Here is a 15,843-nt window from a genome sequence, read left to right on the forward strand (position 1 = left end):
TCAGACAAATAGCCAAATGAATGGAAACACATGAACTATGAACCAATAGCTGAGGAGCCCCCAACTAGATCAGGCCCTCCGGATAAGTGAGACAGTTGATTAGCTTAAGGTCATTTTTATGGTCAATATCTTCTGTTTCTTCTGTGTTGGGATGTTCAGGTCTTGCTGATATAGGTTCTGATGGAGTCATGGTGGTTTTGTTGTTGTTGACTGTATTTTTGCACTGGTGTCTACCCATCTCTTTCTCTACTTGGTGCAAGTAGTGTCTGTGTCTGAGGGAGACTCTCTCAGTTTGATCGATACTCTTGTTCCAGTGGGAGCTCTTGGTCTAGTTGATGCTGATAGACTCTTTGTCTCAGGGAGAAGCACTTAGTCCAATTGGCCCTTGTAGGCTCTGTCTCAGGGAGTAGTTGTAATCTTGGCATGTAGGTGGGTTGAGAGGGGTGAGGCTTTTGGGTTACAAGGTCTGGCGGGGAATAGTGGTAGTCTGACCTAGCAGCAGTAGGTCAGCCTGCCAACTGGCCTGAAACTGGGACTGCAATGGGTAGTGGTTTAGGGACACAGGGTTGTGCCCCTGGGCCCAAAACCTGGGGCCTGGTGTGTTCAGTTTTGATGATAAACACTCACCTCTTAGTTAATTGGGTGCTGGCAGTCTCTGTCTCAGGGAATAGTTGCAGTCTCAGAGAATGGGTTGGATTTGGGGTAGGTGGGGCTTGGGTTACAGAGTCTGATGGAGGACAGTGTTATTTTGACCTGTCTGCAGGAGGTCTGTCTTCCCAACTGGCCTGAAACTGGGACTGCAATGGGTGGTGGAATAGGGGTGCAGGTTTTTGCTCCTGGGTCCCACCTTGACAAAGACTCAACTCTTAGTCCAATCTGATGCTGGCGGTCTCTCTAGAATGTACTTTTTGTCCTGTATGTAACTTTTAATTATCTGCAGTCCTCATTAGGGGCTACAGAGCCAAGTTATTTTCTGTACCCTGGGCTAGTCACAATACATTTTCACAAACTGAGGTAAGGAAAAGGTGCAAGGACTTAATCATTAGCCAGCAATAGAAACTGGGCTTTTTTTTTTTTGTATGTATGACCTAGCCAGATATCTCAGTATGTCCTTGTGAACTAAACTGCTATTTCTGGGAATGTATATCTTATACCCATTAGCAAAGCTCCTGATTTTAATCTAAAGTTCTTTTGAAGCTTTGTTTCACCTATTGATGTACAAGAAACCTGTAATTGCAATTTTCAGCATAAAGATTAAAGGAATTTGAACCAGTCTGGATTCAAATGTTTTCCTAAATCATAAATCTAAAATGTGACTAAAACACCTTCTTAGTGGAACTCAATAAACCGTGACTGTGTCAAAAATATACAGCAATTTCCTGATAATCCACAGATATAAATTCCCATAGATTGAGAGTAATCATGAGATAGACATATTACAGTACAGGTGGTGGGGAGATTCCGCAGCTGCTTTTACACATGTGAAATTACAGACAGAAGCAAACATTATTCAATCTGTAGCTCTTGAGCCTTGCTTGAACAAGGTTCTTCCATCAGAGAATTATTCAGCTTCTGGGTTGACCCTTGAATATAATTTGCCATGTGCTATATTATCCCATGGCCCAGGACACTTGCCCAACCTTCTTATCTTCCGTCAGGCCCATCTATTCTTTTCTATCTGTATTCATCCTTCTTTATCACCTAATACTACCCTGGCTTGGTCTCCACACATGCAACTCTTTACACAATACATACAGACATAATAGGTTAAGGTCCACCTATGAGGAAGAACATGCAGTTCTTCTCCTCTCTGAGTTTGGTTCATCTCAGCATTATGTTCTCCTTCTCCATTTCTTTTACTGAACAATTTTATGTTGTAGTTTTCCTTCACAGCTGAAAACCCTTCTTTTCTCTATATGTATTACATTTTATTCATCCATTCATCTATTGATGAACATCGAGGTTAGCTCCATTTCTTTGCTACCAATAAATAAGGAATTATAAATGTGTATGTGGTAGTATACAGAGTTCTTGAGTATCTATAAATGTGTATGTGTTAGCATATAGAGTTCTTGGGTATGTGGCCAGGAGTAGTATGGTAAGGTCATATGGTAGATATATTTCCAACTTACAGAGGAACCTCCTAATCATTTCCATAATGTCTGTACTAATTTGCACTCACATCAGCAGTGTGTAAAGGTCCCTTTTCCTATATCCACAGCAGCATTTGCTGTCAGATTCCTTAAGGATAGCCACTCTGACTGGGGTGACTGGTATCTCAAGGTAGTTTTAATTTGCATTTTCCTGCTGACTAGGGATGTTGAACGCTTAAAAATACTATTGAGTGAGTTGTGTTTCTTTTTATGAGAACTGTGTTCATCTGCCCACTTGCAGATTGGAAGAATTTTTTGTGTGTTTAATTTTTACAGTTCTTTGTAGTTTCTGAATATTAGTGCCCTGTTTGAAAAATAGCTGGCTGTTAGTTTCTTTTGCTGTGCACAGACTTTTTATTTCATGTGCTCCTAAGAGTCTTGTTGATTCTTGGGTCCAGTACCCTGTTATCAAAACTCTGTTAAGAAAGTTCTTGCCTACACTTTCTTTTTATTAAATATGTGTGTATGTATGTATGTATATATGTATGTATGACGTATACAGTGTTCTGCCTTCCTGTATGCTTGCATGCCAGAAGATGGCACTCATTATCATGATTGTGGTTGCTAGGAATTAAACTCATGAATATCAACCATGTGGTTGCTAGGAATTAAAATCAGGACATCTGGAAGAGCAACCAGTGCTCTGAATGTCTGAGTCATATCTCCAGCCCCAACACCTACTTCTTGAAGTATATTTTTGATGATTTCCTTAGAAGTCTCATCATTTCAGGGTTTAATTTGTCTTTGATCTAGTTTGAATTAATTTTTGCATAGAGTGAAAAACATGAATATAATTCATTCTTCTGCAAATGGATGTCCAGTTTTGACAGCACTGTGTAGTGAATAGGTGTCCTCTTTTCCCCATTGCATGTTTTATTTTTTGTGTCAGGCTGCTCTGAATGTGTTTATTTTTCTAATTTATTCCTGTGTGCTTTTTATTGTTTTATGAAAAGACATGGATTTTATATATTAACTTTCTATTATGCCACTTTGCTGAAAGTGTTTATAATCTCTATTAGTCGTATGGTAGATTCATTCATGTCTCTATATAGAATCATGTTACCCATGCATTAGGTTTTCTTCTCTTAGGGGCATGAAGGGATTTAGATTCCTCAACTCTCTACTTCCTACCACAACATAAAATGATCAAGAATAACACAGAAATAATTCTTTTCCACTTTATAAAAATTACAATTTCTGCCCTGGAAGCTAAAATTCAGGAAGAAATAGGACAAGTGATTGGCAGACATCGGAGCCCCTGCATGCAGGACAAGAACCAGATGCCCTACACAAACGCTGTGCTGCATGAGATTCAGAGATGCATTGATCTTGTTCCCATTCCCTTGCCTCATCAAACAACACAGGATGTGGAGTTCAGAGGATACCACATTCCCAAGGTGAGATACATTTCATCTGTTTCCTCACTAGGCAGCTTTTCCTGTCAACAATCAATTAATATTATTGTAGGTGACTTGACCTTCCACAGGAATGCCAGAATCATACCTCAAACATGTCACTCCCTCTCTTTATGCTCCTTTGCCTGTCATCTGTTTAAACAGTTTTCTAAATGCTACAGGCTTGGGTGCTCACAAACTTTTCAGTACATTGATATGTTCACACACTTCCTCTCTGTTAATACAATCTGCTGTCAACATCTTTGCTTTCCAGTGGATGTTAATACTCTTACCAATTAACCACAACTGTGTATTTCCATTTTCCTACATACTTTTTGTTTCACTTACTTAAGAGAAGTTCAGTCTAATGGTGGATTTCTTCTTCCTTCTTTTCGATGAACTCATGTAGGTATCTTAATAAGTTGGTATATTATCAAGCATGTTGGCCATGTTGACATTACAGATAGATAGATAGATAGATAGATAGATAGATAGATAGATAGATAGATTATTTTGAAACTTGGGTATATTCTGGATCAAAAAATAATATTCCATCTCTAGCCTCCTGAACACTGGAGTTTGCAGGCTTGTGCTACCATTTCCTACTTAGTTTTAATTAACACTTATTTTGTTGCTTTTAGTAAATAAAACCACTTTATTCAATTAACTCACAAATTAAAAACATCACACAGCTAGCTTATATAAGCCACTCAAATATCTGCCCAATACTCAAATTTTATTGGTAAGCACTTTCTCCATGAAACAATACTCTGGCCTCTATATTATTAATAATACTAAATACTGATTAATATTTGTTGAAATTCAAGTTCACTAGAAGTAAAGACAGAGCTTACCTCTGTCTGACAATGTCTTTGTATTAAGTATAGGTCAAAGAGAATGTTTTGAGTAACTAACCACACATTTTAATGTTTGGCCAAAACATACCTACTTCACAAAGTCTCCAAAGATGTTGTTGATCTCACCCAGAAAGTTTAGGGTTCTCTTACTATGGCCTTTCTGATTCTGGGATGTACACCTTTCCCTTTTGGCTTCTGTGTGGGCCTTACAAGGGAAGCTTGACACTGGTTGTTTAAGCAGTGAGACTAATGCTATATAGCCACATAGAGTCCTTTAATCCTTTCCTCTTGGAACCTGCCATCTAGATAAAATCATGATAATGGAAACCCCACTTTGTACTATTTTCTTTTTTCAATAAACGTCTATGTTCCAGAATATCCACAGTTTTGACCAAGTTCTACTGTAAGCACATGTGTGTATTTATACTGGAGACCATCATATGGAGGGCTGGCACCCAGCTAGTATGTCTCTGTGTTTGCTAATCTCATGTTTTGTCTTCTCATGCTTTCAATTTCATGTAGCAAATATTCAAGTCTGCTCTTCTTAATTCTAGAATGTATGTCTTTACACTTTCCATTTATTAATATTCAATAATTTGTACTACTTGATTATATTAATGACAAATTCCTTCACTTACAAATGCAGTGTCTCTACATTCATTTTCAATTGTTCCTACAAGGCTCAGGTACATTTGTAACAGCTATATTTTGGAGTCTTGTATGATCACTCTAAAGCTATACAATCATACAGCCTGTTCACATTGACTGATAGTTTTTCTTCATTAAAGCTGCATTTCCTTCTTTTCCATGCCTACTGATTTTTAATTTGATGCTTTGTTAAGCATTTTGAATGTTGTTTTAGAACAGTTTGTTATACTGTCTTCCTGTAAGGGTGTTGGTTGGCATTTTCACAGGAAGTTAAACTACTTGCAGATGGTTTCCACTGTGTTAGTTAGCGCTATTCTTGCCATTGCGGTTTAGCTATTTTCATGGCCGTTATCTCAGGTTGGGTTTCTCTGTCAACTGGTTTGGGGGGGAATTTTTTGAGTTACCATATAATATCCAGTATTCTAATCATGTTCTCTTTTCCCTAGACATATTGGGACCTCAGCTTCTCCTTTCTTGGAGTACTGCTCAATAGTAGTGTATGGCTCTCAGCTCTCACCCTCTGAGCTGTGGTGCTGTTATAATGCCATAGGATTGCCTCCTTTATGAAAGCCATCAATCCCCTAGCCAGAGCCTTATAGAAGAGATGCTACTATGCTTTTTGAGATCTGCTGTACTTTTAAGTTGCTCCTCCTCTCTGTACCTTCTTTACTGTAGGTGCTGTTAGGTTAGAGACACTGTAGCCACAGGCCCCTCACTCCCAGAAATCAGGATATGTTCCTCTGAAACTCTCTCCAGAAAGAGAGTTGGGAAGTAAAGGCTACTGTGGCCTTGTATCATCTGCCTTTTGTAACATTAGGCAGCCAGGCCCTGATGTACAGCCAAAGCAACACTGAATTGTGGCCTTATTTTTTATGTAGTGCCTCCAAATAACACATTCCCTATACCCAAAGCCAAGATATATCATGTCAGAACACCCACTCCCTATCTAAATGAATATAGGAGAGATGTCAAATTTGAAGGTACTTTGCCTTTGTGGTCCTATCATAGCTGTCTATGTCTATGATGCTATAATTGTCATAATGCTCTTAGCATGTGGAAATTCCAGTGTGTAACCTCTAACACCAAAGATAAAAAAACATTTTATATATTGTTAATTTATATGTGCAGTGATCTGATACAAGTGTGATAATTTTTGTGTGATTAAAATGAACCACTGAAATGTTGACCTCTGGGTGGTTACAGAGTTCAAGGCTAAGACTCCATTGATTCTGATAACTAAACTCTAATTCATCGTATTCATCTATAATTCTACTACTCTCAGTGAAAACATAATCTTGAATTTGGAAGTGCTTTCCTCCTTCCATCAGAATCTTACAATTTGCTTGTGGAAGAACACAGCCAGAGAGGAGGTCCTTTTCAGCTGCTCACATGATGGAAGATAGAAGGTTTTCGAAGAAATTGGCAATGAGGTTTTGAAAAATGACTCACCTTTTATTCTGAAGTCAATGAGATGAATAGTTTTTTTTTTTAATTGAAATAGATTTTTTTCATACACTGTATTCTGATTGCACTTTTTTTCTCTCTCATCAGAAAACAAACAGGCAACTCAAAACAAAACAACAACAATACTAAAAAACAAAAAACAAAAAACCCACTACCAACAAAAACAAACCAGAATAGAACAAAACAAACAAAAGAAAAGGAGACAAAGAAAAAGCACAGGAAAGACACAGATGCAGAGGCACACATTTGCACCCACAGAAATTCCATAAAAACACAAATCAGAAGCCATAATATATAAATAAAAGACCTGTAAGTTAAAAAATAACTCAAGAGAATGCATTATGAATGAACTGGCATATCCTAACTCAGCCTTCCTCTTCCATGAATTCTCCTTCTCTGCTTATCCCACCTATACTTCCTGCCTGGCTACTGGCCAATCAGTGTTTTATTAAACCAATATACAAAAGCATTATCTCACATCAAGGCCTGGTATTGACTTGGTATTTAACATGGAAAAAGATGGCTTTATTTTTGTGTCTTAATCTGCTCATCTACACAACAAAGAGATCAAATGAGAGATGCTGGAACTTTTTTTTTAGGTTTACAACTTTCATCATAAATGACTTTGATTCTCTTTCTTTCAGGGTACAAGTGTAATGACATGTCTGACTTCTGCCCTGAACGATGACAAAGAATTTCCTCACCCAGAGAAGTTTGACCCTGGCCATTTTCTGGATGAGAGAGGCAACTTCAAGAAGAGTGACTACTTCATGGCTTTCTCAGCAGGCAAGCAAACTTTGTTTCCATGTGTTTTAGGGCCCAGGTGAGGTGAGATGAGCTGTGCATGGAGGCTTCATTGGGGGGTATAAATAGCCATCTCCATGAGGCCAGAGCAGCAACCACAAGGTGAAGGCTACTTCTGATTGAATTAGAGTCTTTACCCACTGATTCTGATTCCTGACCCAGAGCTGAGCTTCTCAAGAGCTCTTTCTAAAACAAATCCTACTTTTGTGAGGCCATTCTCTCCATACAGAGGATCCAGGTCACTGTAAACTCAAGGAACACCTTACATGGAGTGTCTACCTCATTGTTCTATTATGTGAAGAGACACCATGACCATGGCAACTTCTATAAAGGAAAGCATTTCATTGGAGCTGGCTTATAGTTTCAGAGCTTTAATCCATTATTTTGATAGCAGAAAGCATGGTGGCAAGTAGGCAGATATGATGCTGGAGAAGTATTTGGGTATTCTATATCTGGATTGGAAGACAGCAGGAAGAGAGAGACACTGGTATTGGCTTGAGCACTTTAATCTCCAAAGTCTACCCCCAGTGTCACACTTTCTTCAGCAATGCCATACAACTCCAACAAGGCTACACATTCTAATCCTTGTCAAGTAGTGCCACTACCTAATGACCAGAATTCAAAAAATGAGTGTACAGTGGCCATTCCTATTCAAACCAAGACATTCTACTCCCTGGCCCCTGTAAGCTTGTAGCTATATCATATTGCAAAAATGCATTCAGTCCAACTTCAAAGTCCCCATAGTCTATCACAGTTCTATCACTATTTAAAAGTCCAAAGTTCAAAGTCTTTTGGAGACTCATAGCAATCTCTTAACTGTAATCACCCCTGTAAAATTGAAATAAAATAGCACATCACATACTTCCAAATATAATGGCACAGGATATCCATTACTGTTCTAAAAAAGGAGCAAAGGGAGCTTAGTGAGGAAATACTGGACCAAAGCAAGACCAAACACAATCTGGGCAAACTCCAAACATTAAATCTCCATGTCTGATTTCAAAGAGCTCTTCGGATTTCCAGATCTCTTCACCTTTGTTGACTGCAACATACATTTCTTTCTTGTGCTGGTTGCATGCCCCATTAGCAGCCTTCCTTGTCAGGTATCCTGTTGGGGTCCTGCCTTGACCTATCAAAGGGTCCATGAAGTGAGGAGTGAGGAATTGAGAAATGATAGACAGGAAAAATATAGATGGAGAAAAAATTAGAGACATAAGATAGCTTTGAGAGGGCTCTGGGTCAATACCCAGTTGCCTCGGTTTATTTTTTTTTTTTTTTTTTTTTTTTTTTTTTTTTTCTAATCTTTACCCAGTTGCTCTCGTGTTGTTTATTCCCAATGCAATGAGATTTTTATACAATAGCAAGTGGAAAGTCAAGACATCTCCCCCTTTCAAGATCAAAGTACAAAATACGAACAAACATAGACGCTTTATTAATTCTCTAAACACCCAGTAACCATGCCTAATGGCAAAGTATTTTGTAATTAGGTCTTGAAGCATAAGACAACTGGGTACTGTACCTTTGGTCAAAGCATCCTATTATAGAGCCTGAGCAACATAAATTCTGACTCTCTGACCTTGAATCTAAATAGAATCCAAACCATGATTTGAAATCTTTGTGGGCTCCCACAGTATTCCATGATTTGGGCATCTTCAACATCTTAGGATCTGCAGTGGAATCTGTTCTTTGAATCTTAGATTGTGATTGTCTTATAATAAAAAAAAACAACCCAGAGCCAGATATTGGGGTGAAAGCTGAAAGATCAGAAAAGCACAGCAAGCCACAGCCAACCTCACCTCAACAAATCCTTAGCTGATCCTTTTCCTCAGACTGAAAGCCCTGAGTCCTCACTCAAAAGGATCTCAGCTGAACTGCTTTACTTCCTGATTCCTCACGTCTTATATACTTATCTCCATCCAGCCATGTCACTTCCGGGATTGAAGGTGTGTGTGCTTCCCAGTACTGAGATTAAAGGTGTGTGCCACCACTGCCTGGCTCTGTTTCCAGTGTGGCCTTGAAGTCAAGGAGATCCAGATGGATCTCTGCCTCCTGAGTGATAGAATTAAGGGTGTATGCCACCACTGTCTGGCCTCTATTTCTAATCTAGTGGCTGGCTCTGTCCTCTGATCCTCAAGCAATCTTTATTGGGGAACACAATATATCACCAAATTTCCCATTTTTGTCTAAAACAATAAAAGAAGGTTATAACTATTATAAGAAAAACTATATACAATAAATATATACTATATGTAGTCAAGAATTACATTAACAATGTCTATTCCATTAACATTTGAGGGATTCAGAGAATATAACCCATTATTTATGCTAATTTGGTGAGTCCAAACTGTTGTATCTAATTCATTTTCTATCCTAACTTGTATTAGCAACCCAAAACAATCTTCTGATGTCTTTCAAACTTACACACTTTACACCTCTTTAGTGAGTTTCTTTTTTGAATTTGTTAACAAGGAAAACTATATAACTATCTAGACTTCAACTCCCTCAGAGACCTAAAAGGAAATATTACCTAAGTAAGCAGAAAGTGCAAACAAGTGACTTCCAAAAAACTTGAGAAATGACAGAAACAGCTGGTTTCCTGGTCAGTCACCTAATGTTCCCTTGCAACATTGGGGCATCCATCTTCAGCCTACAGGCCTAGCATATCAGACAGACTTACCTATGAAGCAAGGTTTTCTGAAGGGCCTTTCTACCTTGTCTTGGCAAGGTTCAGCATTCCTTTTTTTGTGTCCTGCTTGTCCACTCTGGACAGCATACTGTCAGCAATTGAGGCAAGGGCATTTTCTTGCCCAGTGGATAATTTTTGCCACAAAGAAAGTAAACTCCATAAAGAGTTTCTTCAATGCCCATCATCTTATCTGAAGTTGATTGGTGCTGCAGGAGCAAACATATCTCATAGTCATAAAATAAGACAAAAATCTATGTTATTAAAACATCTTAAATACTATATTCTGTAAATCTTTGAAGAGTTTGAAGATGACCTATGTATCTAAAATATATTTCTGTTTGACCTTAAAAACATACCTAATATGATTTGCAAGTTTGATTGTAATAGGTGACTAAATGCTAACTTGCATTTCTTTATACCCTAATTAGTTGATGATAATAAATTTCAAGGACTAGCAATTTATATTACAACAAGAGTAGTAATATATGTACAGTATTTTCTAAAAATTCAATCTCAATTTTTTGTTAATATACATAAATTGCAAACAATATACAAAAATCCAATCCAATGTAAAATATTTATAACTAGTAGTTACTTTCTAAAAGTAGATTCAATGATCTACCTTTTTATCTTATATCTATATCCTCTCCTTTTTAAGAGTAGATTCAATAATCTACCTCTTATCTATATATTCTTTTTCCTTTTTCTTTTTTTCCAAACAAGAACCCTGAATCTTTTCTCCTTGTTTAGCTTTTGTTTCTGACCATTATCAATTAACAACTTGTAACCAACAAGTTGTAACTAAACAATGACAACTATACATAACCCATTGAATGATAAAGATAAAAAAAAAAAACACCTACCCCACGTCCTGGGAATTTGGGCATTGTTTTCTTAAAATTACTTCCTACTGTCTGGGGGCAAAAACATCTTTAGAGGATCCTGAAAAAGGAAAAAGTTGGGTTAATTGTCAAGTCTTGGGAGAGGTAGCTGTATCATTTGTTGTCTAGTCTGTGCATAATGGGAAAATGCAGGGCTTGTCTCGAGTCCTTACTTGAGTAGTTTGTGAGGTTGGATCATCTCAGCTAGCCCTCTTGAAATTGTCCTGAGCAGTTTGTAGTCCAAAACTGATCTTTGAGTGGTGTTTGTCATCTTAGTGGTATTATCCTGATGGAATCATCATTGTATGGTTCCATCATCTTTTTGGAGACATCAAAGATTGCATTGGTTCAGACTATTCCTTTTCTTGGTAATTTTTTCCAGATAGTTCTCTCTTCTTATTCTAATGCTTATTTGTTTAAAGCTATTTAAATTCTTCAGAGCAGTTGTTTTTATTTTCCTGAAAGACAAACATAAAACCCTTCCTCAACCCTAACTTTGGGATGGTTCCTTTTTCTAATCTTTATCAATTTTTATTTATAGTTTCTCCCAACATTTTTGTTTTATTTTCTAAAGATGTTCTCTCATGCAGAGCAGTATGGTTTTTTACAATAGGCATTACATTGCTCTGGGAAGAGGTTTCTTCCATAATGGCAGGAAAGAACCAAATAGAATTTGACATGGGGACTTGTGAGAGGTCCCTCATGGTGTTGGCCAATGGCAAAGGCAAGGGATTACCATGTCTGTTTCTTGTTGACCTACATTTGTTAGTCCAGTGTCTGCCTTTACCAGACCTTCTGCATAACCCAAAAGGGAGGAGCATACTATTGGGATTATTCCTAGCAAAAACATTGTTTCTAGGAATGCCCTGATTATAGTCTCTTTTAAGATGACCTTGTTTACCACATTTGAAACATTGACATTATTATTTTTCTTCAAACCTCTGGAACTCACTTCTCTTATCCAAGTATCATCATGGTCATGAAATTTAATATTCATTGTATCTCAGATCCATTCCTCTAAGGGTGCTGATCTAGCCTTTAATGGCCTAGTGACCTTTTGCAATGTGCATTAGCATTTTCAAAAGCCAGAGATTCAATTATTATCTGTCTAGCTTCTGAATTTGGTATCATTCTATTTACTTCTGAAGACAGCCTTTGTAAGAAATTGTGAAGGTTTCTTTTGGGCCCTGTATAACTTTTGTAAATGACTCAATTTTCTTTCCTACCTCTCCAATTCTGTCCCAAGCATTCAAGGCTGCCATTCAGCATAAAGCCAGAGTGTGGTCATCATACAGAGATTGCCTTTCTACATTAGCATAATCTCCCTCTCCAAGGAGTTGATCTTGGGAGATTTCTATACCTCTAGCCCTACTTCATTGTTCAATTGTCTTAGCCTGATCTTTCTACCAGGTCCTCCATTGTAATTGATGACCAGCCTCTAAGACAGCTATAACCAAATCTCATCAGTCTTGAGAGATAACTCTATTATAAGTGGACCACAAGTTTAACATCTGCATCTGGTTCACAAATGGAGAATGCATGCCATATGAGACTATAGTTTCTCTGAATCTCCTCAAATCTAGCATTTGCAATGGAGTTCAGTCAGCACTTACACAGCCTTGAGCATGTGGCAGTTCCTGTAAGGTTACTGGATAGATTAAGGTTGGTTGTTTTAAAGCCTTAGGCTGTTTTTCTGTAGCCATATATTGCAATGCTGAGATTTGCTCACCTTTAAATTCCTCTGTCTGGATCTGAATATCTCTACGATCTGTTTTAATAAGTTTTTCTAAAACTTTTATCTTGGAACTCGTATCAATCAACATTTTTAATGATAAAACAAAAATAAACAAATAATATTTATAATTGACATTACATAAATCCCAATAACATTAATTATCCTCTCATTTAGTTGTTCCATTTTCAGAACATCAATGGTATTATCAAACAGAGACCAAACACCCTCTATTGTAAAAATGTTTCCCATTTTTTAATGTGGGGAAAAAAAACTTTCTTTTAACTAGTTCCTCCCTTGAAGAAATCTTAATTGACTTACAAAATCTGCTGATAGTGACGATTCAGATGACAGTGTGGCAGCAGCCCGAGGAGTGGGCCCAAGGAGAATCAGAACATGCCTAGAGAGAAGAGAAGCCAAATATAGTGGTATATTGTGTACCCTAATAAACTTGCCTAGTGATAAGAGGACAGAGCCAGACATAGAAGCCAAAAAGCCAACTTTCTGCACTGGGGAATGTGAGAAAGCAGCTAATTCTGGGGTGTTTGGAGCTTGAGCCTGGGGAATTTGCTGCAGAGAGGCTACATCTAACAGGAATTTAGCCAGTGGGTTAGGGACTCCAGCCCATGTGGGGTAAAGAATCTGTGCAGCTCAGGCCTGAGCCACAGACAATTGGCTTTTTGTGAATTTGTAACCCACATTGGATGCCAAATCTTGTTTGAATCTTAGATAGTCTTATATAGGAAAAACCAGAGCCAGATATTGGGGTGAAAGCTGAAAGATCAGAAAAGCACAGCAAGCCAACCTCACCTTGACAACTCCTCAGCCTATTCTTTTCCTCTGACTGAAAGCTTCTGAATCCTCACTCAAAAAGATCTCAGCTGAACTGCTTTACTTCCTGATTCCTCGCACCTTATATACTTTTCTCCATCCAGCCACATTACTTCCTGGTATTAAAGGTGTGTGTGCTTCCCAATACTGAGATTGAAGGTGTGTGCCACCACTGCCTGGCTCTGTTTCCAGTGTGGCCTCGAAATCAAGTAGATCCAGATGGATCTCTGCATCCTGAGTGATAGGATTAAGGGTGTGTGCCACCACTGTCTGGCTTCTGTGTCTGATCTAGTGGCTGGTTCTGACCTCTGATCCTCAAGCAAGCTTTATTGCAGTACACAATATATCACCTCAAAATCCATGATTCCTTTTCACAACTTCACACACTGGCCTCTCTGGGCCTCCATGCAGGGGCCCCCATACCACACACCTTGACTCAGCTGCTTTCCTTAACTGTGGAGGGATATTCCACAACCCCATTCTTACATCCTTGACTCTAAAGCCAGAAACAGTAGCTGAAAGCAACCACGTTCTTCTGGTTACTGGAGCTGGGATATGGCCCTCTTGTTCAAACACATTTTTACCAACTTCGTATTTTTGATGGTTTCCTTCACTTTCTAATCTTTGCTATTCTGGAATTGGCTCTGTAGATCAGGTTGGCCTCAAAATCAGAGATCTTCCTGCCTCTGCTTCCCGAGTCCTGAGACTAAAGGCATGCGCCGCCATTTTCAGGTATAAGCTCTCCCTCAATTCCTTTTCAGAAATTGTATGCTTTGTAGGGTGGGGTTTTGCCCTGAGGAATTTGGGAAGTGTGTGGAAGAATAAGTGTGACCAGAATTTCATATGCACATGTATGAAAATGTCAATTATATATTATGTCAAAATATAAAAATACTGAGATTAAACAAGTCTACATATGAACAACACTAAATGGACTCAGTAGGGTCTCTCTCTGTATTCATAGTACTCACACATGCATAATTTAACAAGAATAATCAGTCATATATGATGGCCTATGCCTTTATTCCCAGCACTCAGCTGGAAAAGGCAAGTGGATCTCTGTGAGTCAAGGTCAGCCTGGTCTCCACAGCCAGTTCCAGCATAGCCAGGGCTACATAGATAAATTCTGTCTTGGAAAAAAAAAGAATAATTAGTCACCATTTTAAGAGTGAGTAAGGTGAGGGACAGAAGCACTAGAAGTCAGGAAATGGAGGGGTAAAAATGATGCAAATACATTGGTCATTTATGAAATAAAAAAAATTAAAATAAGAAAAAAACAAAAAGGATTCGAAAAAAGTAAACAAAAGAAATTTGTCCTGAGGAATGGAAGAATAGTGCAAAAATGCAGTCAGTTGTTGAGAAATTAGTCTGGGTTAATTAGTCATTCATTAGCATCTATTCTATGTGTGTTAATTCAGAATCAGAATTAAATGACTTATCAGTTGTTCATCTTTTTTAGGAAGAAGAGCTTGCCTTGGAGAAGGTCTGGCCCGCATGGAATTGTTTTTAACGCTGACCAACATTTTACAGCATTTTACTTTAAAACCTCTGGTCAATCCAGAGGACATTGATATCACCCCAGTTCAAAAAGGCCTATTTTCTTTGCCTCCATCCTATGAGATTTGTTTCATTCCAGTCTGAAGTTGGGTAGTCTTTCCCATAGATGACTGAGACCCTGCTTCTATTTGTGAGCAAACAGGTCTTTCCTGTTCTATATACCTGTATCTTACGATCCTTCTTAATGGCAGAGCTGCTACCTCTAAACTATACTAAAATTTTCTCAATTCTTAGGAAGCAGTTCCAATTTTCAAATATTAAAAACCCTCACTGATTCAGCACTAATAAAATTTTGTTTTGTTGCAGTGTTTGTCAGATCATTAACTACATTTTCATTTGGGTGCATTCTAAATGGACAATACATATCTTGTTTTAGTAAAAGTTAGCAAACAGAACTTACTCTGTGTTTGTCAAGAAAACTAATTAAATATGGAACCCAATCATCACTCACTCTTGTGTCAACAACTAGGAGAATAATCTCTTGACAATGTGTCATGTATAAATTTTGTCTTTTCTCCATAACCTATTAAAGTATGATTATATGTACAAATCTTCCTAAGTGATGTGTATGGTTATGTAAGCACACTGGCAGATGTCTGTGTATGCACACAGGGAGATAGCAAGGGAAGATCATGCCTACCAAGAGGAGTAACATTAACATGAGATAAAACTTAAATTTCCCAGTTTCTAAGGGTACCCTTCTCCTATCTTCCTCCAGAGCTACTGCTCTGTACTTCACACATGACTCTATACAACATCATATACACAAAAATAAGTATATGCATATATGAGTTTAAAGTTAACTGTGCTTAGTAAGTGCTATTTATATAATATAT

The 15,843-nt window shown here is 38.0% G+C and overlaps 1 protein-coding gene across 1 annotated transcript in view; it reads left to right on the plus strand.

The window, feature by feature from the left end:
• LOC114706892 (cytochrome P450 2C70-like) overlaps positions 1–15,402 on the plus strand; it is a 55,230-nt gene extending 39,828 nt beyond the window's left edge. The window contains exons 7-9 of the mRNA XM_028889420.2: positions 3,363–3,550; positions 7,161–7,302; positions 14,910–15,402. Of these exons, the coding sequence (XP_028745253.1) occupies positions 3,363–3,550; positions 7,161–7,302; positions 14,910–15,091 (512 nt within the window). The 3' untranslated portion in view covers positions 15,092–15,402. The remainder of the gene's footprint in view (positions 1–3,362; positions 3,551–7,160; positions 7,303–14,909) is intronic.
• Positions 15,403–15,843: the final 441 nt, after the last annotated feature.

This window comes from Peromyscus leucopus, chromosome 1, assembly GCF_004664715.2.
Source record: "Peromyscus leucopus breed LL Stock chromosome 1, UCI_PerLeu_2.1, whole genome shotgun sequence".
NCBI lineage: Eukaryota > Metazoa > Chordata > Mammalia > Rodentia > Cricetidae > Peromyscus > Peromyscus leucopus.